The sequence below is a fragment of the Aphelocoma coerulescens genome, chromosome 8 (assembly GCF_041296385.1).
Source record: "Aphelocoma coerulescens isolate FSJ_1873_10779 chromosome 8, UR_Acoe_1.0, whole genome shotgun sequence".
NCBI lineage: Eukaryota > Metazoa > Chordata > Aves > Passeriformes > Corvidae > Aphelocoma > Aphelocoma coerulescens.
The window spans coordinates 31,966,843-31,991,026 of NC_091022.1; the positions used below are offsets into that span (position 1 = coordinate 31,966,843).

General features: G+C 45.1%; 3 protein-coding genes across 5 annotated transcripts; 1 reads left to right on the top strand and 2 right to left on the bottom strand.

Annotated features, from left to right (window-relative positions):
* Window positions 1–6,225: 6,225 nt before the first annotated feature.
* On the top strand, window positions 6,226–18,084 carry DYNLT5 (dynein light chain Tctex-type family member 5). Of its 3 annotated transcripts, none has more exons than XM_069023655.1 (4): window positions 6,226–6,298; window positions 6,375–6,499; window positions 7,008–7,194; window positions 17,772–18,084. In XM_069023655.1, the coding sequence occupies exons 1-4, from the start codon at window positions 6,262–6,264 to the stop codon at window positions 17,867–17,869; spliced, it is 447 nt and encodes a 148-aa protein (XP_068879756.1). In that variant the 5' UTR covers window positions 6,226–6,261; the 3' UTR covers window positions 17,870–18,084. The 3 variants fall into 3 exon arrangements, with proteins under 3 accessions (XP_068879756.1, XP_068879755.1, XP_068879757.1); XM_069023654.1 differs by lacking the exon at window positions 17,772–18,084 and adding an exon at window positions 9,547–9,677; XM_069023656.1 differs by lacking the exon at window positions 17,772–18,084 and having other exon boundaries at window positions 7,008–7,920.
* INSL5 (insulin like 5) lies at window positions 7,975–9,591 on the bottom strand. The gene is made up of 2 exons (XM_069023657.1): window positions 9,417–9,591; window positions 7,975–8,216 (listed from the first exon to the last, which is right to left on the bottom strand). The coding sequence occupies exons 1-2, from the start codon at window positions 9,589–9,591 to the stop codon at window positions 7,981–7,983; spliced, it is 411 nt and encodes a 136-aa protein (XP_068879758.1). The 3' UTR covers window positions 7,975–7,980.
* DNAI4 (dynein axonemal intermediate chain 4) lies at window positions 11,188–24,014 on the bottom strand. Its single transcript, XM_069023644.1, has 17 exons — window positions 23,940–24,014; window positions 21,795–21,942; window positions 21,086–21,159; window positions 20,312–20,409; window positions 20,025–20,160; window positions 19,247–19,386; window positions 18,038–18,193; window positions 17,343–17,507; window positions 16,776–17,011; window positions 15,604–15,690; window positions 14,806–14,957; window positions 14,015–14,172; window positions 13,750–13,871; window positions 13,058–13,156; window positions 12,446–12,672; window positions 11,681–11,831; window positions 11,188–11,353 (listed from the first exon to the last, which is right to left on the bottom strand). The coding sequence occupies exons 1-17, from the start codon at window positions 23,969–23,971 to the stop codon at window positions 11,309–11,311; spliced, it is 2,226 nt and encodes a 741-aa protein (XP_068879745.1). The 5' UTR covers window positions 23,972–24,014; the 3' UTR covers window positions 11,188–11,308.
* Window positions 24,015–24,184: the final 170 nt, after the last annotated feature.

Genomic DNA, 24,184 nt, shown 5'->3' on the forward strand with positions numbered 1-24,184 from the left:
GTCCTCCAGTATTTACTTCTAGATGTAACATTGTTAATGGTTTTAAAATGTAATTATTGTATTTGTAAATTGTACTCATTCCAGTAAGGCTGTATTTTGGCAGTTAGACACTTGAGTTTTAGCATTTTACCATTCATGAAATGGATGTAATTTAAACTGTGGTATATAAATCTAATAGTAGTACTGTTGAATGGCACAATGCTTACAGAGGTAGATTACATTTTGTCAATATATACAATTTAAATACAATACTGGTAGCTGTTATGAAGGGGGTGCCTCATCAAAAGAGAGTTCAGTAGAACCCACAGGCTGATTTAATTTTCCTTCAGTCCTTAGTACGTCTCACAGTGATCAATAAAAAGCTCAACCTCCAGGTTTAGCTGGTTTAACTCCAGAAAAATATCATTGGAAACGTGGAGGTTCCTAGGACAGTCTCCCAGGAAGAAAATCTCACTTTTACAAGGAGTATTTACTCCAACTTTCCAGCCCTGTGTTCTCTCACAGCTGCAGATTCCCTGTTGGAATCCCAGCAGCTCTTCCCTGCCCCGTGTCCATGTATTTTGCAGGGATACAGATAAGGAAAGAAGCAGCAAAGAGGCTGGGTGGTAACTCTGAGCTCACAGCACTGCCATAAAATGTCACTGCTGGCTTTGAGGATGTGTTTTCTGAGCCGCCTCCGGATGTTTGGTTGCATTTTTATGTTGCTTTGCTCGCTTTTTTCTGCCTTTCCCCCCCATTTTTGAAAGCTCTACGGCTTTAGAAAATGCTTTAAAGAATTGCAGCCACACCTGCTTCTCTATTTTAGCACTGAGGCAGGAAAATGCATATGGAAAAACACTGGGAAACAATTCCCCAGGGAACAGGAGCAGCATGGGGGCTGTTGAGAGCAGTCAGGGCAGGAGCCAGCTCGTCAGCATCGGGAGCAGCTGTCCTGTGGAGATGGGAAAACACATGGAAGTGCTAAACTGGAGGATGGGGGACAAAATATTATCCCTCTGTGTTTTCCCTGGGAGCTGGTGTCCCACTGTGTGCTGCTCGTTCCCATGGATCCTGGTCTCATCCTACTCCTGGCAACACGGTGAGAGCGTTGGTGGCATTAATGGTGCTGAGATGAGCTTGGTGACTGGGAGAACTTGGCAATATTGGGAGAAAAAAAATGAAGGAATCTCTGTGAAATCAAACACAGATGCACAGAGGAGCACAGGAGCATCCACTGACTGGGTTGCTGGGACTTTGGGAATGTGTAAGATGAGAAAAAGTGCTGATTTTACAGTCACAAGTGTTGCCAGGATTGGGGTGGTGCATTTACATTGGAAAACAGCCTGGGAATGTTGGGAATTGCTTGCTCACGGTGCAGTTTGATGTAGGAGAACAGAGAGCTGTGCCCATCTGAAAAGAAAAGAAGGAAATGTGGGGATATTTCAGGTGTGAGGTGACTGCCAGGCTGAGATAGGGGCGTGAGTTGTGTGTGTGCTCACAAAGGCAGCAGCAGGAAAGGAAAAGCACAATTCACTCCTGCAGCTTCCCACATCTTGGCAGATTTTGGGAGTGCGCTCCTCAGTGCTCCACTCCATTAATGATTTTCCCCCTGAACTAGAAATCTGTATAAAGTGTGTAACTCGCCCCTTTCTGACGCAGAAATGTAGGGCAAACCCTAAGAATCAGGTTTATGGTGTGTACAATTGTTCCAAAGCCATCCTTCCAAAAGAGATCTATGGCATAGACCTGAAAAGAACGGTTTTATAATGTAAATATTGCCAGAACATAGAGATTTTACTTTATATTTCATTTGAAAGACAAGGTGTTTACATTAGCATTGGGTTTTTGAATGCTTTTTAAACAGAAAAACCCATAACCCAAAGCTCCCAAGCTCATCCCATTCGAGTTGTTGAACAAAACGGAGGTCACTTGCTTGGGATGCAGCCCTCAGGGCCTGGGGAGAGAGATGGGAACAGTCTGGGACCTTTTGTCCCATTTCTGGGACAAACTGGCTGGCAGGCCCATGTGGGATGTGCCAGCACCGCCAGCCCCACAGGGACAGTCCCTGCTCCAGCCACTGGCAGGTGACACCAACCCTGTGACACTGGGACCAAAAGCAGCGATTTGGGACAGGTTTTTCTATACTGCTCTTGCCAATTTTTGGCACAGTGTTTTCTCAGCGTGCCCCAGGGAAGCTGGGTTTGTTGGCAGTTTGGTGAGAGCATCTGGCTCCAGAGAGGGCCCTGTAGTGTTCAGGGCATTCATGCTCTGCAGGCTTCACCTCGGCTTTTAGGCAGGAAATTCTGTGTATTTTCAGGGAATTCATCTGCTTGCAGCTCCCTGCCCACTCTGAGAGCAGCTGAGGCAGCAGAGGTGAAATGGCAGCCATCTGGTCTCATACAGATCCCAGACTGGTATGGGTTGGGAGGGACCTTAAAAATCATCCAGTGTCACCCCTGCCAAGGCCAGGGACACCTCCCACTGTCCCAGGCTGCTCCCAGCCCCAATGTCCAGCCTGGCCTTGGGCATTGCCAGGGATCCAGGGGCAGCCACAGCTGCTCTGGGAATTCCATCCCAGCCCCTCCCCACCCTCCCAGGGAACAATTCCTTCCCAATCTCCCATCCATCCCTGCCCTCTGGCAGTGGAAGCCATTCCCTGTGCCCTGTCCCTCCAGGCCTTGTCCCCAGTCCCTCTCCAGCTCTCCTGGAGCCCCTTCAGGCCCTGCAAGGGGCTCTGAGCTCTCCCTGGAGCCTTCTCCTCTCCAGGTGAGCACCCCCAGCTCTGCCAGCCTGGCTCCATGGCAGAGGGGCTCCAGCCCTGCAGCATTCCCAGAGGGAAGCACCACAGCTCTGTTTCCCAGCATGTGGTCCAGCAGGGCTTTTTCCAAGTCAGACTGAGGCTGGAAAGGGGGTCAGCCCTCTGGCACCGCCCAGCCCTGGCACCCCAGAGCTCAGCAGCACTGGGATGCACCCAAGTAAACAGAAGGGTAAATAAAGGAGACATTAAATAATAAATATGTGGATGCCTGCCCAGAAAGGCTTTAGCTCCATTACTTCCATGCACCTTCCCCTTTAGACGTTGTCCTCAGCAACTCCTCCCAAAGGAATTTTCCTCTGGGAATTCGGCAGCCCACACCTGCAGGGCCAAGGTCCCACTGACAGAGCAGGAGGGTTTTTCCCCACGGACACCTTCAGACTTGGGAGTTTACATGGTAGGAGCAGGAAGTCAATTTTTTGCAACCTTTCTGCTGTTTGTTGCAAACAGTCACAATTCTCAGCCAGCTTCTGGTGCTCCTCACAGGAGACCTTTCAGAGCAGTTTTCTACTTTAACAGTATTTCTTAATAACTATGAAATCTCTCAATAGTATAAAAAAACACCAAATAATGAGTTTTTCATTTGGTGTCTGAATTTGTTCTTAAATATCACTGCCCCGTTTAAAGCTTCTTCTTATTTTTGTTGTCATTCAGTATTTCAGTTAAATTAATTTGTCTTCACTCTGCCTTTTCAGGCTTTATCTATTATTTTTTCAAACATAGGTGGGAAACTCTGGAATTTTCTGTTGGAATGCCATCCCTTTTCAACCAGGCAGAGAGGGGATGGGAAGGGAAGGCTGGAGCCCCCCTGCCACCCTTCCTGTGCTGCTCTCCGAGGTTCCTCCAGCAGGAGCATCCCACAAAGAGTCACCACCTCCCTTTCTGCCAGCAGAAGCATTTTTAAACAGCTGGAGTGCACTGAAAAGATGACAGATTTTTAAGTTACCTAAGAAGAGAGAGTCAAACATTTTTTCCCTAACCTTTTATTGCTTTTATGTGAAAATATCTTGGTCAAAACCCTTAATTTTGAAGCTTGACGTGACCAAAATATGTAACATCATCCTGTTGTACTTTCCTGGTTAGAAATTACTGCCTCAAAGGTTTTGTTTCATAGCCAGAATTCTTCTGTTCCTCTTTTCCTCACAATTTCCCAAGGAAATTAATCTGTGTAGAGCTGGGGAGGTTTTATGATAATCAGGATTATTCCAGTCAGGACCTGAATCCTCCTTTCACTGCAAGGCAAGGAGAAGATTTGCGGGAATACGCCCTGCTCCTGCCTGGCTTCCCTTGTCCCTTCAGGAGGGATGATGCTGCTGGCAGTGGTTCTTGGAGCCACAAATTGATGGTGGTGATGCTCTTCAAAGGTTTGTGGGCAAACAGGATGTGGTGGAACTCAGCAGGTGCTGGTGAGGTGTTTGGGATATCTCGTTCCTCCCTTAGAAATCCCCGGTTTTCTGGGACAGCGGGAATGGCTGTGGATGTGCTGTCCTGCTGTTGGGTTCCTCATCCATGCAGGAAGGGGTTTTTCACTCCCAAACATTTTAAGGTTGATGAAATCCCCTGGATGCTTGGATGACATAAAACAAATGGAGATGTGTCGTGGTCTGAGCCAGGAATTGAGTTGGGATGTGCTGGGAAGCTCCCAAGGCTGGTGGGAGGAGGGCCCAGGATGTGGGACAACCCCACTGTGACACTCCAGCCATGAATCAGATATCCCCAGGTATCACCCTGGACCGTTTTATGAACTCCCTCATGTATAAAATGTTTATAAATATTTGTGGATGAAGATACACAGGTCTATTTTTAAGATTTAAGTTAAATAAGTTAATGAACGGCTGGCCTTTTCTGCCTAAACGTGCAATGAGATATAATATACCTTTAGTCTAAGATGGCCTAGGTACTGCTTAGTCTGTGATGAAAACTTTGCTGCTTTCCTACTGTTCTCAGAGAAAAAAAAAAAAACCTATAAAAGACGTACAGGTTTGTTGCACAGGGACTACTGCAGCGAAGCTTTGTATTTGACCACTGGTAATATGAATGTGTTGTATTGACTTGTTGAAGATAATCATGAAACAACATATTTTAAATGTTACTTGCCTTATAGATTAGAGTACGACTATGTGGATATCATTTTTGTAAATACTGTTTTTTATAAATGTCTCTCCTCCATCCTCCCCGTCACCCATTTCACTGACTCTCAAATATGCAATTATTTACCACGCAGAGCATTGTGACAAAGAAATCCCCACGTCAGAGCAAAGTTTATTCATTCTATACATAAGAACCACACGAAATACCCAATTGAGTTGCAATTTAAATGTGATTATTATTATTTTTTTCCTTGAAAATAAACAAAAAAACGTATAACATTTCTTTTTCTGAGTTTTGCTTCCACATGCAGGAGCACCTAGAGGAGCGAGCAGAGGGATTGAAAGCTGGCCCAGAAAAGGGTCCCTTGCCCCAAAAAGAGTCCCTGCCCCAAAAACCATCATTGTTGCTGGAGTTATGTGCAGGGTCCCAGCATGGGGACAGGTCAAGGTTGGCATGTGGGGACACATGAGGATCCACAGGGACCGTGGGGATGGATAGAGCTTGAGGGAATGTTTGGGGAGCATGAGGGACCCATGGAGGCCATGGGGACATGTCAGGGCTGTAGGGCCACATGGGGTCTGTGTGGATCCACAGGGATCATGGCAATCTGTGTGGGCTCTAGGGACCCACGGGCACCATAGGGACCCATAGGAGCCATCGGGACATTTGGGGGGGCTGTGGGAACCTGTGGGGCCATGGGGACCTGCAGAGCTCACAGGAACCCTCAGGAGCCATGAGAACATAAAGGAGCTGTGGGGACATGTGGGGACATGTGGAGTCCATGGGGTCGTACGGGATCTTTAGGCGTATGTGGGGACACGTGGGAGCTCTGGGGACCTGTGGGAACCGTAGGGACACAGAGGCACCTGTGGAAGCCATGGGGACCTGTGGAATCTGTAGGGATATGTGGGAGCCATGGGACCCTCTGGGGACTGTAAAGGAATACAGGCACCTGCAGAAAACATGGGGACAGGCGGGAGCCTGGGGAACCTGAAGGGACACACAGGGAGCTGTGGAAGCTGTGGGGGCACCAGGGACTGTAGGACTTTGTGGAAGCCATGGGGACACGCAGGGAGCTGTGGAAGCTGTGGGGGCACCAGGGACTGTAGGACTTTGTGGAAGCCATGGGGACACGCAGGGAGCTGTGGAAGCTGTGGGGACCCGTGGCAGCCATGGGGACCTGTGAGGACTGCGGGGACACACAGGGACGGGTGGAAACTATGGGGAACCGTGGGAGCCGCAGGAACACGAAGCCGCGAGGATGGGAATGCCGGGGGCCGGGAATGCGGCGGGATAGAGGCGGGGACGGGAATGCGGCGGGCGGGCCCCGCTCCCGGCGCCGCCGCCCTTCCGCCTCCTCTCCGCGGCTGAGGGCGATGCAGGGCCGGGAAAGCCCCGCCGAGCCCGGCTCGGGTGGGTCTCGATTGCCCCTCCAAAATCCCTCCAGCGCGGCGGCTCTTCCCTCATAAACCCGAGCTTTGCTTCCCAGGGCCTGCCAGGCGCTTCCCGGTGGCGGCGGTGGACGAGATCCTGAGGGATGTGGTGGGGAGCGCCCTGCGGGAGCAGCGCTACGAGGCGGGGCCGTGCCGGGAGGCGGCCAGGGACATCGCGGAGGTGGGGATGTGTGCTTCCCCTGTGCTTCCAGGGGTGTCACCTCGATGGGTGCCTTGGGGGCTCCCCGAATGTCCCCCCAAAATACCGCTAAAGTGTACAATAAAGGCTGGAGGCGGCTGTCGAGATGCCCCAAGGGTTGCTCAGAGGGCAGTACAGACAGTTATATATACGAGTTAATGAATAGATTTACAGACTGGTTTGTGTTGGGAGGGACCTCAAAGCCCATCCAACCTCATCCTTGCCATGGGCAGGGACACCTCCCACTATCCCAGGCTGCTCCCAGCCCCAATGTCCAGCCTGGCCTTGGGCACTGCCAGGGATCCAGGGGCAGCCCCAGCTGCTCTGGGCACCCTGTGCCAGGGCCTGCCCACCCTCCCAGGGAACAATTCCTTCCCAAGATCCCATCCATCCCTGCCCTCTTGTCAGTTTAATACCATTCCCCCTTGCCCTGCTGTAAGTCCGTCCCCATCTTTGAACACGTATGGATTAACCTTGTTTTTCTCTGCAGGTTGTTAAGGCGCGGGTCAAAGACCTGGGGGTGCCCAGGTACAAGATCGTGGTGGTGACACACATTGGGCAGCTGGGTGAGCAGAGCCTGCAGATCGGGAGCAGGTGCCTCTGGGATCCTGGGACTGACACATTTTCCTCATTTGTGTTCAAGAACACCTCGCTGTTTGCTGTGGCAAATGTCTATGGTGTGTATTTTGAATAGGGAGGTAGTCGAGTTTAACAGCAGGAGAAACGAATATTCAGCCTAACTCTTTCTGTCTCTGTTGTTAAAAGCATCTGTGAAGGACCAAGGTACTCTCACCTGCTTTGAAATGAGAGCCTCTGGGTGAATGTAATAAGGGTCTTTCCCAGAATTTTCTCTGGGAATTGGATGTCTGTGATATGTTGTTTTGCACCTGATTGCTGCTTTCAGAACTCTTCCTGTAGGAGAAATATTTTCAGAATATTCCCTGTAAGTAATGTTTTCCCTGTTCTCCAGGAAACATGACTGGAAGTATCTGGATTAGGAAATAAACCATGGGTTTTGCCTGCCTGGTTTTGGGGCTGATGGTCCTAAGTCTCTCCTGTTGCAGCCATTCCCCACTGAGATAGGGTATGGCTGACCTTGCTCTGATTCTGAAACCAGACTTTTTGCTACCTCTATTTCCCAGCTGAAACCTGCTGTTAGATTTTCCTGAGCCACAGAACAAACCTATCACAAATTGCTTATTTTACTACATTTTAGGTGCCAGGCTGAAACCAGAACAGTAGTTAGTTGGGAAGAAATACTTGTACTCATGACTAAAAGTTTAACTCTAACCCACTGTAAACACTGTGAAATGCAGACAACCTGAAGCCACTTGCTGGTGTGCCCTGTGACATTTAACACCCAAAAAGGGTAAAGCTACAATTAAAGAACACAACTGAACCAACTGAGGTTTACGTCATGATTATTTTAATCCCTGGGAGCTGTGACACCGAGCTGCTGCATCTCAGCACAGGGAGCTGATCTCTCTCCTGCTGCAGCCCACGTTGCAGCAGGATGTGGTGAGCAGCTCGACTGCCTCACGCTTGTTTAGCACAGAAACTTTGCTGGTGTTTTGCAAGTCTTGCTCAGGTTTGACATCCTGGGCTTCTTGGCTGTGGATCCCCAGCCTCTGCTCTGGGTGTGATGAGAAGTCGGCGTCACCCTTGTCCTCGTGTGGGAAATGCTGGGGGTTTTCACTCTCTGTCGCAGGAAAGCGAGAAGCTAAAAGTTAGAAGTCATGGAAAGATGAGTAATTTATGCTTTTTATCTTTACTAGAAAGGCAGGCCAGCCTACAGCCAGGGAGCTGAGTGGTACTCTCTGATAGGAGCACCACATCACTGACTCCTCACTGAGAGCAGATGTGTGAGGAACAATCTGTGATCAGCGTGGTAAAACCCAGTGTTCAGGGATTTCTAGTGAAGAGAGTCCCATGTTGCCTTGAGTTTTACACTGATAGGTTTGCTTCTCCAGGAAAAGCTGTGATTTGCTGTGTCAGAGGCTGGACCTGTGGGTTTCCTGAAATGCAGGGAATGTATTAAGGTATCATCCAACCCAGGATTTCAGTTCTGGGTGTTTCTACAGAAATTACAATTCAGCTGCAGTTGAAACACCTCAGTACAGCTGGGCCTTGTGGAGTCTGTAAAGGTGTAGCAGTTCTCACTTTTTAGAAACAAGGTTCTTCAACAGACTTTATGGAGGTGGTTGCCCATGTTACCAATTTTGTGTTTGTTTAAAGCTGCTGCTACATGAGAATATTCCAAAAATGCAGATGTAGGAAGTGCAGAAAGCCTCTGTTGCTGTCATCTGCCTCAGTTACTTTCTTGTTCTCTATTTATTTTAATCTGTCAGAGTACAAATTTCTAGCAGTGCACGTTGAATTTTCTGACTATCAAATCAAAATTTTCTGAGTATCAAAAAATGTGCTAATAAGTATAAATATACACAGAAACGTGAAGGTACTTAAATTGCAGAGTAACTGTTCAACATGTTTTAGTAATAATGTTTTAAAGTTGTAATACAGTTTCTGGTTTCTGGTGGGGAAAGTGAAGACCACAGTAAGACACTTGCACCGACTTCAGTGAAACTTGTCACTGCCACTTGAAATGTGATGGCAGAGAGATTTTCAGTGATAGCCTTGAATCCTGTTGCTCAGGTGAGCTTGGAAAAGCTTGGTCTAAATGATTTTTCTTTAGCGAAATAGCCCAGGAAACTGAGCCAGACCAGCTGCACGCAGAGGGAACACGAGGAGTTGCAGCTCTTCGCTGGCTGCCTCCCAGCACAGCCCGAGCTGCACGGATTGAGGGGAGCAGGGGATGTGCTGCTTCCCAGTCCCCTTGGATCCCCTGGGATGCAGGTGCAGCGGGCAGGGATGAGCCTGGGATGCTTTAATTGGTACTCACCCCCCAGGTCGTGGTGCTCAGTGAGGTGCCTCTTCCAGCGCGAGCCGCCGCACGTGAAGACCACGGCTCTGATGAAGTCTCTCCCGCAGAGCCTCACCGTGTTCCCTTCCCCTTTTCCTTCCCGTGCCAGGAGCAGGAGAACGAGGCAAGCCAGTGCCAGCACCGTGCCCCTCATGCTGCCAACCTGGTGCTTCCCAGCTGGGTGTGGGCAGGGCAGAAGGGAGTGAGTGGGGAATTCTGCTGGAACCTTCCCATTTATAGTGACGGTCCGTCCACTCCGCTGAGTAACGGCTCACTCTGAGGGTGACTTAATGTTTGCTAAAAACAAATAAACTGCTTGTTTCTGGTCATGCTTGAAGTGCTTTGGGATCTCAGTCAGGTATTAAAGATTTCTTAGGTCTACGTAGCTGCTTTACTGGGAACACCTGAGGTGTAGCATGTTTATGGGGTATGGCTTAGGTGGATGCAGTTAATGTGTGTGCTGCCAGAACAAAAGGGTGTTTATGACGTGATTTGTGCTTAATGGGTTTGGTGTCTGTGTGCCCCACACTGGTGTGTTGCACAGCCTGATGCCCAGTCCTGACTGGAGTCTTTGTGTTGGTGATCCCAAAGAAAAAGGGAGCTAACTCCTTCCCGTGATGTGTGCACCTCCCCATTCCCCCACCTTGTTTGCTGGTGACTGTGGATGCTTGTGGGGAAAACCCTGCCAGTGCCAGGCAGTGCTGAGAAAATCCACTCCAGAGCGGGAGTTTGTGGCATATATAGGTATCCCAGCCAGGATTCCCAGTGTGCCAAGTGATAGGACATGATCCTGCAGCATATGGAGCTGGGTCACTCTGCTGTGGGAGCAGAGGTTGGGTCTGAGTTATTGGTTCCTAATGTTGGCTTCAGTGTCTTTATATTTCCATAAAAATCCGTGCAATACAATGCCTTTAGGAGGAAATTTCTCAGTTACATGGTCAGAAATTCCATGTTTAAGGACAAAATATACAAGAGATCTTTGAGATCTTCTGGAGATCTTGAGCCCTTCCTAGCACCACGAGGGTTTTGCAGCACCATAATGTTACAGTTAATTAACTTTCACTGTGTGCAGGGTGGGTTATGATGTGTTACAGCTTGTTTTTTAGCAGTGAGCAAACAGTCATGGGCATGGATGGAAAATACAGGGTGTATTTTGGTCAGATTTATAATAATGATTAACAAATGATTCACCCTAACGAGTGTCTTTCTCTGAAACACACCAAGATGAATTTTATGTCGGGAGCAGTTTGCACGTCCCCTGTGATGTGCAGCACACAGAAGGAAGTGGATGTTAATGCATCACAAATGATCCTTAATTCAGTGATGTGTTTGAGTGTTGGGTGTTTATTGTCAGGATAATGAGAGAGGCTGGATGTTCTGCATCTATAAAATACATGTTTCCATACATGATGTGCTCAGCAGCAGGGCTACAACTTGTGCTTAATCGCTCCTCTGGAGATGCTCCCTATTTCCTGTGGGCAGGAAGTTCCTGAAAATTCTCCAGCTGGGCGGTTATTTTCTGTTTCTTCTGCTCTGCCCCCAGAAAAAGCCAGCCTAGACAGCCAAACGCTGCCTGCTTCCAACCCGGGGAGAAAAGACCTTGGGGGAAAACCAGAAAGGGATAAAGGCCCCAGGAGGAAAGAAACAGAGACCTTTCCATGATCAGAATTGCAGAGAAGGCCATCCATGTATGAGCACTGATAGTGCAACGAGGGGACTTCCAGGAGGAAATTTAGGGTGTTTGAAAGAAGTTTCTAAGCAGTGTGCTTCAAAGAGAAATTTTAATGATTAAAAAGGGATAACCAGTTTATGTTCATACTACAGCAAGTCTTTCCTGCTGTTTCCCAAAGGAGAAGGGATATCAGCTACTGTTAAACAGCTCCAGCAGGAGACACGATGTCACACAAGGAACCAACCTGGAAAACAAGAGGAAAAGGAGCCGGTTCTTCCTCGGAATTCTGTTAATGCTGTGCTCACCTGTCCTGGAAAACACCACTTTTTGGCAGGCCAGGTTGGGTTGCATTTGTGCTGTCCTATTTGGCAGCATGCAAACATGTATCTTGTTTAAAAAGGCAATGAACTTCCAGTGGTGTGGCAGCAGAGGAGCAGGACCCACCTCAGTTTTAGCCTGGTGCTGGAATTGTGATCCCACCTACTCCGATGTTCCCTAGTTGGGTGTTTCCCAGAATTGCCTTGCTGAGGAATGCGGCCCCGGGCAGGCCTGGCCCTCAGCACAGCCATACCTTGGTGCTGGGAGCAGCCAGGTTGTGCAGCTGCCACACTCCCACCTGCCCACAGCTGTCCCCCAGCAGCAGGCACTCGGCGTTCTTGGCAAAGAGGATGGAGCTGAGATTCCCTTCGGGGCTGGCAGCACAGGAGAGCACGGGGTTGAAGCTGCAACCCAAGAAGGAACAGGTACCATGTATGTACCAGCTGAAAAGCTGCACATCTCACTTTCTGTCTTCTAGATTATCTCAAAAACTGGGAAGTGAGGCAGTGTTTGGTTTGGGCTCTGCCAGAACATGCTGTTAACTAAGATATCCTGCTTGCTTAAAATCTGTCCTAACTTGGAGAGTGGTGGTTAATATTTTCATTATATGAATAATTTGCATTATGTGGCAGGGCTCTGGATCCACCAGGGCTTCACACTGTCAGTAACACAAAGTCCAGACCAGCTGGACAAGCCCACAGGTAACTGAGTCATCTCAACTTCAGACCATCCAATCTTTATAAAAGCAGCTCAGTTTTTGTTATTTTTCCTTCTAGCTCTGCCATGGTTTCTGCAGGAAAAGGGCAATTTTACACTTTATCAGCTCCATGAGGCATCCAGCTCCTCTTCTAACCCCAAATCTCTGGGAGCTACCATCTCCTTTTACACAATGAGTATTTCAAACTGCAATAGTTTGAGCAAGCAAAGTGTGGAGCTGTAATGATCTGATAAAAACACTGATGAGGTAACGTGTGCCAATTAAATTTCAGAATCTTCTTTGAGAAAAGTCATTACTCACATGCTGACACTCAGATCCCAAATCTCCACCCTCCTCTCATTCACTGCTGCGAAGATGAGGGCTGATTTTGGAGCCCACTTGATGTCATGAACAAAAGCTGTGACAGAAGTGAAAGTTAAAAGAGGGGTGTGGGAATCCCGGTGCCATAAAAGGATGCTCCAGTCTGCAGAGCAGCTGAGGAACATGTCCGTGCTTGAGGGGTTCCAGGAAACTTTGTACACGGGACCCTGCTGGGAGAGAAACAAAACAGAACTTGGTGTTGTTGCAGAGCTACAGAATCTATTCTAGAGCTACCCAGAGATAAGATTATTTAACTGTACAGGCCAATCAGATTTCTGATTGCTGTCTTAAAATAAAACCAGAACTAAAGCTTTAAACCGGTTTATAGTACCAGTTTTAGTGAGTTATTTGAAAAAATCCTTTTAGTGGAGAAAGTAATCCTGTAAGACTGTGATACTTTATGCTGTGGGAATTCATTCCTAATATAAGAGAAGAAGTTTAGGTTTCCGTTGTTGCACATATTATATTTACTAAATATAAGCAAAGAAACTGTTACATTTTTGAACTGAATTGAACAGTTCCTGCTGTCCTTGTTTACAGTGTATCACTCACCTTATGGCCCCTGTATGTCCCCAGAATCTGCTCCTGGCCTGAGCAAGAGCACAAGTGGATGTGGCCCTCTTCTGTTCCAGCAAGAAAAATATCAGTGTCCTGAAAGAAAGGGAAAAGGAGCCTAGGCTGGATGAATTTATCACTCATGCAGAAATCATCCAGGGCTGGATGAGTTCAGAGCCAGTGCTCTGCAGAGCCAAGGAGGAGCTCCTGTGTGTGGTGGGTAAAGGGGCCCACAACGTTGGACATTTGCTGGGTGTGTTCTCCATCAGGAGCTTTTGACTCCTGAAAATCTTGGATTTTCAGCAATCCATGTGGAAAACACATGTATTCTTTGAGTGCTCTGTGGAGGAAATACTCAGCTGGATGAAGAGAAGCACAGCTGAGTCCTGGACATGGGAGGTGTTGAACAAATTCTCCCAGCCTTGGCCAACATGCAGAGGGGAAAGTGCCCCAGGGCCCATCCAAGGAAATGTAACAGGGCTGGGAGGACAGGGCTTGTTTTACCATTTCACCCAATTGGGGTAGCTCTCAGTAGCTAGGAAGCAATTTATTTCAAAATTAATATGCTTTAAATGCCAGTGCCAAGTCCCTGGCTAGTTCCCATTAAAGCAGCTCCAGCTGAGCATCCCTCCTCTGCTGCAGAGTTTTCCTGGGTAATACTTCAGCCAGGATGGGCTTTCTGAGCCTACCTCTGGATGGAAGTCGAAGCACATTCCAGCTGCCTGTTGAGATATGGGAGCTTCACTTTTCCTTTCTCTCTCACCTGGTAATTTTTTCTTCCTGCTTTGTGTTCGCTTGATTGTCATCACATCTGTGCAAAGAGCAAAGGTTGTGTCAAACAGGTGTGGGGAACTCGTGCTGCTTTGCAGTGCCCAGCAGCTCTTAAATGTTTTGTGGGATAACTGGTGTGAGGAATGTCAGCTGAAATGAAAGAGAGCAGTTTCAGGTGCTCACCAAAGCAATCCAGCCTTTGCTGTATGAACCACTGGGTCATTCGCCCATCTCCCGAGATACACATCAGTCTCTCTTTCTTGTCACCTCCTGTCACACCTCTGTCCTGTTCCACCCACCTCAGCTGCCACACAGGACCTGTGTGTTTATTTAGGGATGCACTGGGACAAAAAAAAATGCATGTGGTAAATCATATATGAGCAAAGACAAGGCAATATATTTCCAAAATAATTAAGCTTCCACTTTGTAATGAGCGTTAAGTCTTATGACAGAAGTGTTTAGCTTTTCTTTTAAAAAATGGTCTGAGCATTGTTTGTTTTCTCCAGGAAAATGTCTCCTTTTTTAAACATGTTTGATAATCAGTTTCAGGGCACTGGTTTATGTGCTGCCACCTTTCAGTAACACCTGCACCGTGAAATCAGTCTGCACTTTGCAGGAGAGTTCCTGAGACCTGGGGAGCTGCCCTTAGGGCAAGTGTTTCCCTCATCATGCTCCCATCCCCTCTCTCATTTTCTTCTTAATTCCTGCTCACCCCTCACTTATTCTGATGTTCTCTCCATTTTTGGCAAGAGGGATCAGAGAGAAAGCACCAAAAGCTACCACTGGTCTCCTGTAAGGATTTGTTGTCCAGGGTTGGATTGTCCTAGTTAGGACATGGAGTAGAAATGATAGGTGGGGTAACTTGTTGCAATTCCTTAAAAAATGAGGGAATGGGACTCCTTTGTTGCCCCTTTCCCAGGTTTGCTCGCTCAGAGGTGCCCCAGGTGGGAGGAGATGGGGGCTCCCAGCCTGACCTGCTGTCCAGCAGCGCGGCGGCGTTCCGGCTCCGGACATCGTAGATGGCCACGTGTCCATTGGCCATCCCAACTGCCAAGAGATTTGGGCTTGCCAGGGAAAAATCCACAGCAGTAACACCGTGCTCACAGCGGAAAATGCGCTCTGGCCACTGCCCAGGAGAGAAATACAACCATGTTGTGAGTTGGGTTATTATTTACCTCTCTTTTCTTAACACTGGGCACTAAATTTCTGCTGGAAAACTCAAGTGGTGGTGGCCACAGCGACCCGAAATTATTCTCTATTCTGACTGGCTCCTTGTATGTCTTGCTGCAACTGATAAAATTAGGGAAAAGATTGTGCAGAAATATGACCCTGGGAAGTAGGTGAGGCTACTGCTCCAAACTAAATACCTAAAAATGTCTGTGGTGACAGCAGGGAATCATGAGAGTATTTGATGTGGTAAAGATACATCAGAAATTTGACTCTGCCTGGTTTAAATTAGTCTAATGCAGTTTTGGCCAAGAGAAGTTTGTAGAAGAAATCAAACTGAAGTGTTGTCATTTATGGCAATCAGAGTTTTTTCACTGGGACACTTTGTAACTAAGATTTCCAAATATTTTTTTAATGGCTGGTTTTAAAAGGATCCCTTTTCAGATGGATCTGCAGAGGTGTAAATGTTACAACTACAAATTTTCCTCTCTTTTTGACAGTGTTGTGAGAAGTTAGAGTAGGTAATTGCAGTTAAAAGGGAAACAAAGCAGAAATTGTGCAGAGAAAAGCACATTGCAGAAAAAGCAAACAAAGGGGCTCGTTACCATGGGGTTCTTCAGTGACCAACAGCAAGCCAGGCCTCCCTTCTGATCCTGAGAAACAAACTCTCTGTAACCAACTGCTAAGAGATCCTGCAAGCACAGAGCAACAGGAATATGTCAGTTCAACTCCAAGCTCAGCAGGACATTTCCACAGGCACCTCTGTGTTAACAGCGGCTCTCAAGGCAAAGTCTGGAGTGACAAAGCTCCTGCCCTATGCAGGGAGAATCACACAGGATATAAAGCAACAGGATACACGTTGTTCTATAACCATAATCTAATGTGCTTCATTTAATGGAGTACATAAGAATGCTTCTGGTTTTCTCTCTCAAGGTTGGCTGTAAAAGGAGCTTCAGAGAGCACCTCAAACTCCTGGCTTTTAGCTTTCCACAGTCCAGTGAATTCCCTTCATTGCTTTCCACAGGCAGAAGTAAAAACCAGCAGCAAGTCTTTAGCCTTCAGCTCCATTAATTTTTCTTTCCCTGTACTCAACAAGTAGTTTGTGAAACTCACACTTTAAAAGGAGCTGTTTGCTTGCCCTGGGTTCTCAAACTGAAGTCTCTAAATGTGTCTAAACTTTTTAATACCTGGAGATCTGGTGTACTAAAAGTATGAAATGGTCTTTATTTTCTTTTTTTTTCCCTCACTGGGTTTCTGTTTCTCATCCTCAGCTGCCTTTTACCTTTCTTCCATTCATTATTTTTGTTTGGCCATAAGTGAGTTCTGTTGGGAAAACTGAGCTTTACGTGACCAGATTAAAGAAGTTTCGGCTTCTGTGCTGTTATTGTGCATCTTGTTTTGAGGAATGCTGCTTTTTTGGGAGGTTACTGTTAGAGACAAAGATGTGATGTCTAAACTATCAGAAATAAACTCCCTCAGTGATAATAAAGTTTAGCAGCAGGGGTTAAATTTCAATTCTAGAACAGACTAAGTCTATTAACATTGCTGTTCAGGGCAAACTGGAGCAATCAATGAAATTCTGAGCCAGTTAAAGCCGTGGTGATCCCTGTGCAGGGAAAGCCTAGTGCAACCTGTAGATTAAGGCAGCAAGAGTGAGGGGTTGGATGCATCTCTCTGAGATCCCTCCCAGCAAAGCACACCTCAGTCAGGAGTTTATTCCCACCACCAATTGCTTGTCCCAGTTTGGGACCAGCTCAGGAAGGATTTTTTAACTCACAGGGTTCACTTTGTTCCAAGCCATGCTGCTCACGCTGTGACCACTGGTTAAATCACACCTGTATGACCACAGCTGCTCCAGGCTGGGAGCTGCAGCTTCTGCTGGGCTTTGATTTACATCTGACAAAGTTGATGATTTAAAGGGTGTTTCCTCTTGCTTTTTCTCATCCTTCTTTTCCTCCTCATCCTCTTCCTCTTCACCTTCTTCCCTCTCAGTGTCTGAGGTAACATCAGGCTCTAAAATGCACAGATGTGGTAGAGTCTGAGTAGAAACATTTCACTTATCCCACTCCAGACATTCACACCAGAAGAAAAATTTGCCCTTTCAGCAAATATTTTGCAGGGGAAAATAAAAGAAATGAAGACTTGAGGAGTTAAGACATCCTAACTTCTAAAACTGTGACTAAAAGTGGCTGGGGACAGAGCAGAGAGCTGGATTGGGCTGGAGCGTGCCAGGTCTGCTGCAGGTGTTTAACGAGTGGGTTTAGCTGCCCAGCAAAAAGTGAGGCATTTCTGTGGGAAGTGAGGAATTTATGGCTGGAAAGAGGGCACTGAGCAAGGAACAAACCTATAAGGACAGGAATCTGCCGATAAAGTGCAAGTTTGGGCTGAAAAATATTCTCCATGAGAATCCTCTCCATGACAACTAAATCCTGCTTCAGGTTTTCTGATGTTAAGATGGCTTCTGAAAGGCATTCTCTCTCCTCGTGGCTCCTGGCAGGAACAGCACTTTCTGGAATGATTATGGAAGAAGTTGAATCACAGAATCATGGGATATTCCAAGGTGGAATGGATCCATAAGGATCATAGGGTCCAACAGGCCCGTGCTGCCTGATAAGAGATAAATGGGATATAAATGCTTTGAACGTGCTAAAACTTCACACAGAAAAATCAAGGGATAAGAATTCTCCTCCACCTGCAAAAAGCAGAGAATTCAAAAAAATACTTTCACTATGAATTTTTTCTCGCTTTAATTTTGTTTTCTTTCATTGCTCAGATACTTCTGGAATTTTTCACTACTGGTGTTTTGCTTCTGCTTATTTAAGTGAGTACCAGCAAACCTTACCCCTGAGTATTTATCTTCATTTAAGATAATTTCTGATGGCAATGTACAGAGAAGTGCAACCCTGTCCAAGGTTCTTTAGCAAACTCTCTTGCAGGTTCCAGGCAGGCCAAACGTGTTTTTCTGGAAGTTTTCCCCACAAATCACAGGGATGTGCCTGTTTAGGAGGATGAAAACAGAGCAGAAATGTAAAATGTTACCTCTGGCAGAAGGGACAGCCACAGCCTGACCGTGCTTTTCAGCTGTGGGAGATTTGCTGCTCTTCTCTTCTGTGTCTGTGGGTTCTTCTGGCTCTGTAGGTTCTGTTTCTGAGGCATCCAGTGAATTGTCAAAGTCCCAGGAAGTCACCATCGTCCCTGGGAATGAATTTCCCCGTCACACAGGTCTCTTGTTTTGGTCCATTTTTGCAAGGAGCTTCCTACAGCCCAGCAAAGCTTTGCTGTGTGCTCTACACCCCAACTGCTGGGCTGGGGGGCTTTGGAACCAGCTCTGGTTCCAAACATGTTGGTATTTGAACTGATGTTTTTGATTTAATATTTTCATTTCATCTTTTAATTGCCCTATTTTACAAATTTATAAAAAAGGTTGCCCGTGCTTAATACAAATCATTAAAGCAGATAAAATTCTCTAAAGCTCCTCCTGTTGTATGATTGCTGCAGCTCCATCGGGGGTTTTTTGGGGTGTGGCTCCCCTTGGGCAGGGCCAGCTCTCACCCAAACCTAGCCTTGATGTGCTCAGGGGTTGGAATGAGCCCTGCTGATGCTCAAGGCACACAAAAAAGTGGCAAATATCTTTTCAAAACAGATTATTATCTACTTTTGGTGTTTATTCCCTCGTTTTACATACATTAACAGACACAAAATGTTTGGAACAGCTTTGCCCATAATTTTTTTGGCCTCTTACACACAAAAATGCCCCCAGTGAGGCAAAGCTCACCCCGTGCACATCTCAGAGATTCCTCTACAATGGTTTTTAGAGCACTGAGGTTGTACATCCTGTAAAATTGCACTGAGCCTGCCAAGGTGTCCTGTGTTCCCCAAGGTTTTAAATCCCCTGCCACAGGTTCTCTTCTTTGCATTGTGGCCAACAGAAATAGAAACCTGAAAAGTCAAGGGGGCAGAAAGGGAACTGTGTCCTTTGCTATTTCAAGGGAAGAGGTGAGGATTAGCTGGACAGTGCCGAGGCAGGCAGGGCACAGCAGCTCTCTGGGAGTGTTAATACCGATTTTATTGCAATGGATTCAGTGTTCCAGCACCAAAATCAAGATTTAGGAGGGGCAGAAACGACCACCACAAACCACACTGTCCTGTCTGAACTTAAAGCTCTGGAAGTGAAAGTCAAGGAAACATCTCCTGCTTAGAGATGAAAGTAAAAAAAATCCCTTTTCTCAGTATCCTGCCCAGGTTTACCTTTCTCTGCCGTGGTGATTGTCTCACATTGCACCTCCTTGGTTTTGGCAGCTCCAGAGATGGTTTGCACCATTTTTTCTTCAAAATACTCACTGTCAATTTTAGCATTGCAAATCTCCACATAAATCTTATTCCTCTCCCTGGAAAACAAAGGAAACACTGAGAGCTGACTCCCTGGAAAAATTTTGCCTGGAATTCTCAGTGTCTTTAACCAGGAGTTGATCAGGAGAGGCTTTTCCATGTCTTAAATTTCTGGCTTTTTGGATTGCTGGGTGTTATTTCAGCAGCTCTTTCTGATCTTTGTGATGCTGCTCTAAAACAGGAATGGTCTGTGGAGAACAGAACCCAAAACCAGCAAAAATCCCTACTCCAGCTGCCTGTGAACTTTGGGGGAATTCAGAGTTCAGAGCTCCCATCACTCGGGAGGGAAAGGCACAGCATCAAGAGACAAAAAGGAAACTTCTCCTTTCTTATTTCAGCATTTCCACCAAAGTTATGGTAGTTCAGGGAGGACCCAGGGGAGCTGCCTGCTATGTTTAACTCTTCTTAATTAATAAATAATTAGAAGCTACACACAAGAATCAATGCAGCAGTTTGACATTTCTTACTGTCTTTGTGAGAATTTAATTATCACCCTCCTCCATCCCTGGATTTTCCTAACCTGCCATCACTTTTCAGTGGAAGGGAGTAAGAATTTCATTAAGAACGTGGAGCTGTAAGAAATGGAGCCTTATCCAAGAGGCTTTGCACACAGAGAAACGGGTGCCAGCTGACTTACAGAACTCTGCCAGCTTCCTCTGCCTCCGTGGACACCACAGCAGTTGGCAGATCCAACATCCAGAGCGTGTCTGTCTCTGACAGGTAAATATCCACCCTCTGCTCCAGCTCTGCTTCTGTCAGGGCTGCTTCTACACCTGAAACACCAGGGCAACAAACAAGACCTTTTCTGCTCTAAATTAAGAGAAGACAAATTAATTCTCTAAGGGCTGTAAGGCCCTGGGCTGGCTCAGGGTCTCATAAATCCCAGAACAGTTTAAATTTATAATTATTGGGCGTGTTCTTTACCAGACAAGCTCAAAGTTGGGTCTTGTTGAGGTTCTGTTTCATCTAAGCCAAACTCGGTTGTTGATAAGTTTGATATCCAAGTGCTGCTTCCATGTGTCCTTCAGGGACAAGAAACAAGCAGAAATTGTCACAAAAAACCTAAAAAAGTGTTTATCTTCAAGAGATATTTTGTACTTTAAAGTAATTTTAAATTTGTATTTGCTCCTGGTTGATATCCCAGCCCCTGGGATTATCCTTTGGAACAACCAGTCTGGGAAACATGGCAAAACCAGCAATCACTTCATCCCAGAAATCCATATTTACAATTGTAATTATAAATCATAAATCATAAATAATTACAACTATTTCTTGCATTTTGATAATGCTGTGGCTCAGGACTTTTCATTTAAAACACCAATAATTATTTACCCTCTTTGCAATACTTAAATGAGTTGGTCAGCCCAAAGTCCACTGACTGTTTTTTTCCCTCTGTGCTGGATTTTGTAAATCAAAGTATGTAGTGAAACACAATTTAGGAGTTTTAACTCCAAGTTTTTTGTTGAAGAGAATTTTTGCAGATGGATGCACATAACCACACAGAGGTAACTTGCTTAGATCATATTAAACCAGAGAATTCTTATTATGTTAACAATATTTTGTTAGTAGAACTGATACTTTTAATATTTTAATTTGCTAGTTTAATTGATGTATTTTATAATTTTGCATAAAAGGTTGGCTGCACTTAATAAATATCACTAAAACAGATAAAATACTTTAAAATAAAGCTTTTCTTGCCTGGGTACAGCAGTATTTGGGTCTGGCTGGAAGAGGGGGTGGGGTGTCACGTTCTTCCCTTCATCATCAAAAACCTAAAGAAATATTTAAATAATCAGGATAATTTCCCTGTGTTCCCAACCCAAGCAACAGGGAGGGCACTTGGAAGGGGTTTCATTCCTGCTTTCCTGCAGGGACCAGCTCGAGTTTGCTGGGATTCTTTGGGAAAAGCCCCATTCCTGTCATTGCCAGACCCACTTGTCCTGCTTCTCCCTGTGGCTTTTCCAGCTCATTTATTCCATAATGACCACCAAGGGTGAATTATTGATTCTGACTATTCCAGTCCAATTAACAGCGCAGCCAAATAAATAAGGTGAACAATTACACATTTTTTTATTGACAGCATTTAAAATATTTTAGTGCAGGAAGGTCAGTGAGGTGTTTAAATGATTCCCAGGTTGTATCTTTTGGGAATCTTTGGGGTTTTGGGTGAAGACATGGAGGTGCTACTGCTGAAATAAGTTCCAGCTTAGAAGTGTTAATTATTGTGAAGCTCTGGCTGCCCCTGGATCCCTGAAGTGTCCAAGGCCAGCCTGGAGCACCCTGGGATGGTGGGAGCTGTCCCTGCCCATGCCAATGGGATGAACCCATGCCAGGGTTCTGCCGTTTCCCTGCAGGTGGATTCTGGCCTCTTCCCACCTTTCCCAAGGGTGTTCATGGATCATCTCACCTGCACAGCTCCCTGGCTGCCCACCAGGACCCCCGTGCGCGCGGCTTTTCCCTCGGAAGCCGGGGAAGTTCTCCGGGAATTCAGGGCCTTGGTGCTGGTGCTGTCTCGGCGGCGGGGGGCACATCCCACTCCTGCTCCCACTCCTGCCCTGGAATCACCCACAGGGACCCTGAGAAAGCGGGAAGAAGCGCCCAGCCAGGCCTTGGCAGAAAGGATGGCACTAAAGAGGCGGCTGAGGATAAAGGGCCATGGAACAGAAAGGGCTGCAGTGGTCCCAGAACGTCACCGCTAACCCCACCCAGAGCACATGTGGGGCTGCTGCAGGGCAGCGCCCTGGGAGGGCACCTCACGTTCCTAAAATCGGCAATATTCCTACAAAGTTCTGCTTATAAAGTAGCCAATTGGAGCTAAAGGTTTGTACCGTTTATTTATTGTTTGTTATCCCAATGTATGGTAATGTACTACACACTAGCAATTATTGTAAAGGATGTAAACCATTTATAATAAAGGGTTTTTACAGCTCCTTCTACGTTTATTTATTATATGTAACCAATTGTTTTAAAGGGTTTTTACAGCTCCTTATGCATTTATTTATTATATGTAACAATTATTTTAAAGGATTTTTACAGCTCCTTATACATGATCATTTATTATATGTAACGATTATTTTAAAGGATTTTTACAGCTCCTTATACATGATCATTTATTATATGTAACCAATTATTTTAAAGGGTTTTTACAGCTCCTTATACATTTATTTATTATATGTAACAATTATTTTAAAGGATTTTTACAGCTCCTTATGCATTTATTTATTATATGTAACCAATTGTTTTAAAGGGTTTTTACAGCTCCTTATACATTTATTTATTATATGTAACCAATTATTTTAAAGGATTTTAACCATTTATAGTAAAGGATTCTTACTGTTTCTTATGTATTATAATTGATTATAATACATATTATTAATTACATATTTATTAATTATATAATTATGTATTAAATATATATAATATATATAAATTGCTAATCAATATAAATATAAATATATAAATAATTGGCAATCAATAATTAATAAATATGTATTTTATATAATTTATATAATTATATATAATATAATATAATAATAAAATACAAATTTATTAATTATTGGTTGCCAATTATTTTAAGGCAACTAAACCACTTCATAATAAATGTAATAATATAATAAATAAAGCATTTTTTACCATTTATTTATCTATCATAACTTATTGTGACTTATTACAGAATGTAATTTATAACATATTATAATTTATTATATATTACCAATTATTTTAAGGGGTGTAAACCGTTTATAATGAAGGCTTTTTATCCTTTATTTATTATAACTTATTATATATTATGATTTATTATAGAATATAATTATAAGTATAATGTATTAGACATTATAATTTCTTATATATCACAAATTATTTTAAGGGATGTAAACCATTTATAAGAAAAGACTGCAGCCATTTATTATAATTTATTATATATAATAATTAATTATAGTATAATAATGAATATATAATAATTGTATATTATAATTAATAATAATAATAAATTACCAATTATTGTAAAGAATTTAGACCCTTTATAATAAGGGCTTTTGACTATTTATTTGTTATAACTTCTTATGCCTTATAATTTATTATAGAATATAATTTATTATATATTACAATTCATTATATATTGCCCATTCATTTAAAAATGTAAGCCATTCATAATAAAGGCTTTTTACCATTCATTCATTATGCCTTAGTATAGAATATAATTTATTACATACTATAATTGATTATATCTTGCCAATTATTTTAAGGGATGCAAACCATTTATAATTAGGGTTTTGGACATTTACATAATTTATTAAATATAATTTATTATCATGCTTTATTACCGCATATAATCTATTACATATTTTAATGTATTATCTATTACTCAGCATTTTAAGGGACGCAATCCATTTATAATAAAGGAATTTTTTCCATTCATTAATTATAATTAATGATCTATTATAATTGATTCTGTATTATAATTTATCCTCTATTCCCAGGCATTTTAAAAGCTTTGAAGCCTTTTTGATTTCAATAACTTTGAAGTTTAGGCCCGATCCGGTCGCTCACTCACGGCGAAGGCCGCGGCCCGGCGGGGCTCGCCATGGCGTCGCACCGTTACCATGACAACGCTGCCCAAGACGCGGCGCGGCGATTGGCCGCCAGCAAGGACGCCGCCGATTGGTCGCTGCGCGGTGCGCGGGCCGCGCTGTGCTCGCGGCCGCAGCCCCGGGCCGTCCCTGGGCCCCGGTTCGGGTCCCGCCCCCGCCCCGTGTCACCGAACCAGCGCTGCCCGCGCCCGCCGCGACACCGCCCCGC

Excerpts from the sequence above, each read along its gene's own strand:
- DYNLT5 (XM_069023654.1), top strand. The coding sequence starts at position 6,262 with ATGCAGGGCCGGGAAAGCCCCGCCGAGCCCGGCTCGG. Across the intron at positions 6,299-6,374 it reads CCCCGCCGAGCCCGGCTCGG|GGCCTGCCAGGCGCTTCCCG; the intron begins GTGGGTCTCGAT and ends TTTGCTTCCCAG. Across the intron at positions 7,195-9,546 it reads TGCTGTGGCAAATGTCTATG|GAGCAGGAGAACGAGGCAAG; the intron begins GTGTGTATTTTG and ends TTCCCGTGCCAG.
- INSL5 (XM_069023657.1), bottom strand. The coding sequence starts at position 9,591 with ATGAGGGGCACGGTGCTGGCACTGGCTTGCCTCGTTCTCCTGCTCCTG. Across the intron at positions 8,217-9,416 it reads TGAGCACCACGACCTGGGGG|AGAGTGAAAACCCCCAGCAT; the intron begins GTGAGTACCAAT and ends TTCCTGCGACAG.
- DNAI4 (XM_069023644.1), bottom strand. The coding sequence starts at position 23,971 with ATGGCGAGCCCCGCCGGGCCGCGGCCTTCGCC. Across the intron at positions 12,673-13,057 it reads GGACATACAGGGGCCATAAG|GGTCCCGTGTACAAAGTTTC; the intron begins GTGAGTGATACA and ends CTCTCCCAGCAG. Across the intron at positions 11,832-12,445 it reads TGGGATCTGAGTGTCAGCAT|CTTCAACCCCGTGCTCTCCT; the intron begins GTGAGTAATGAC and ends CTTGGGTTGCAG.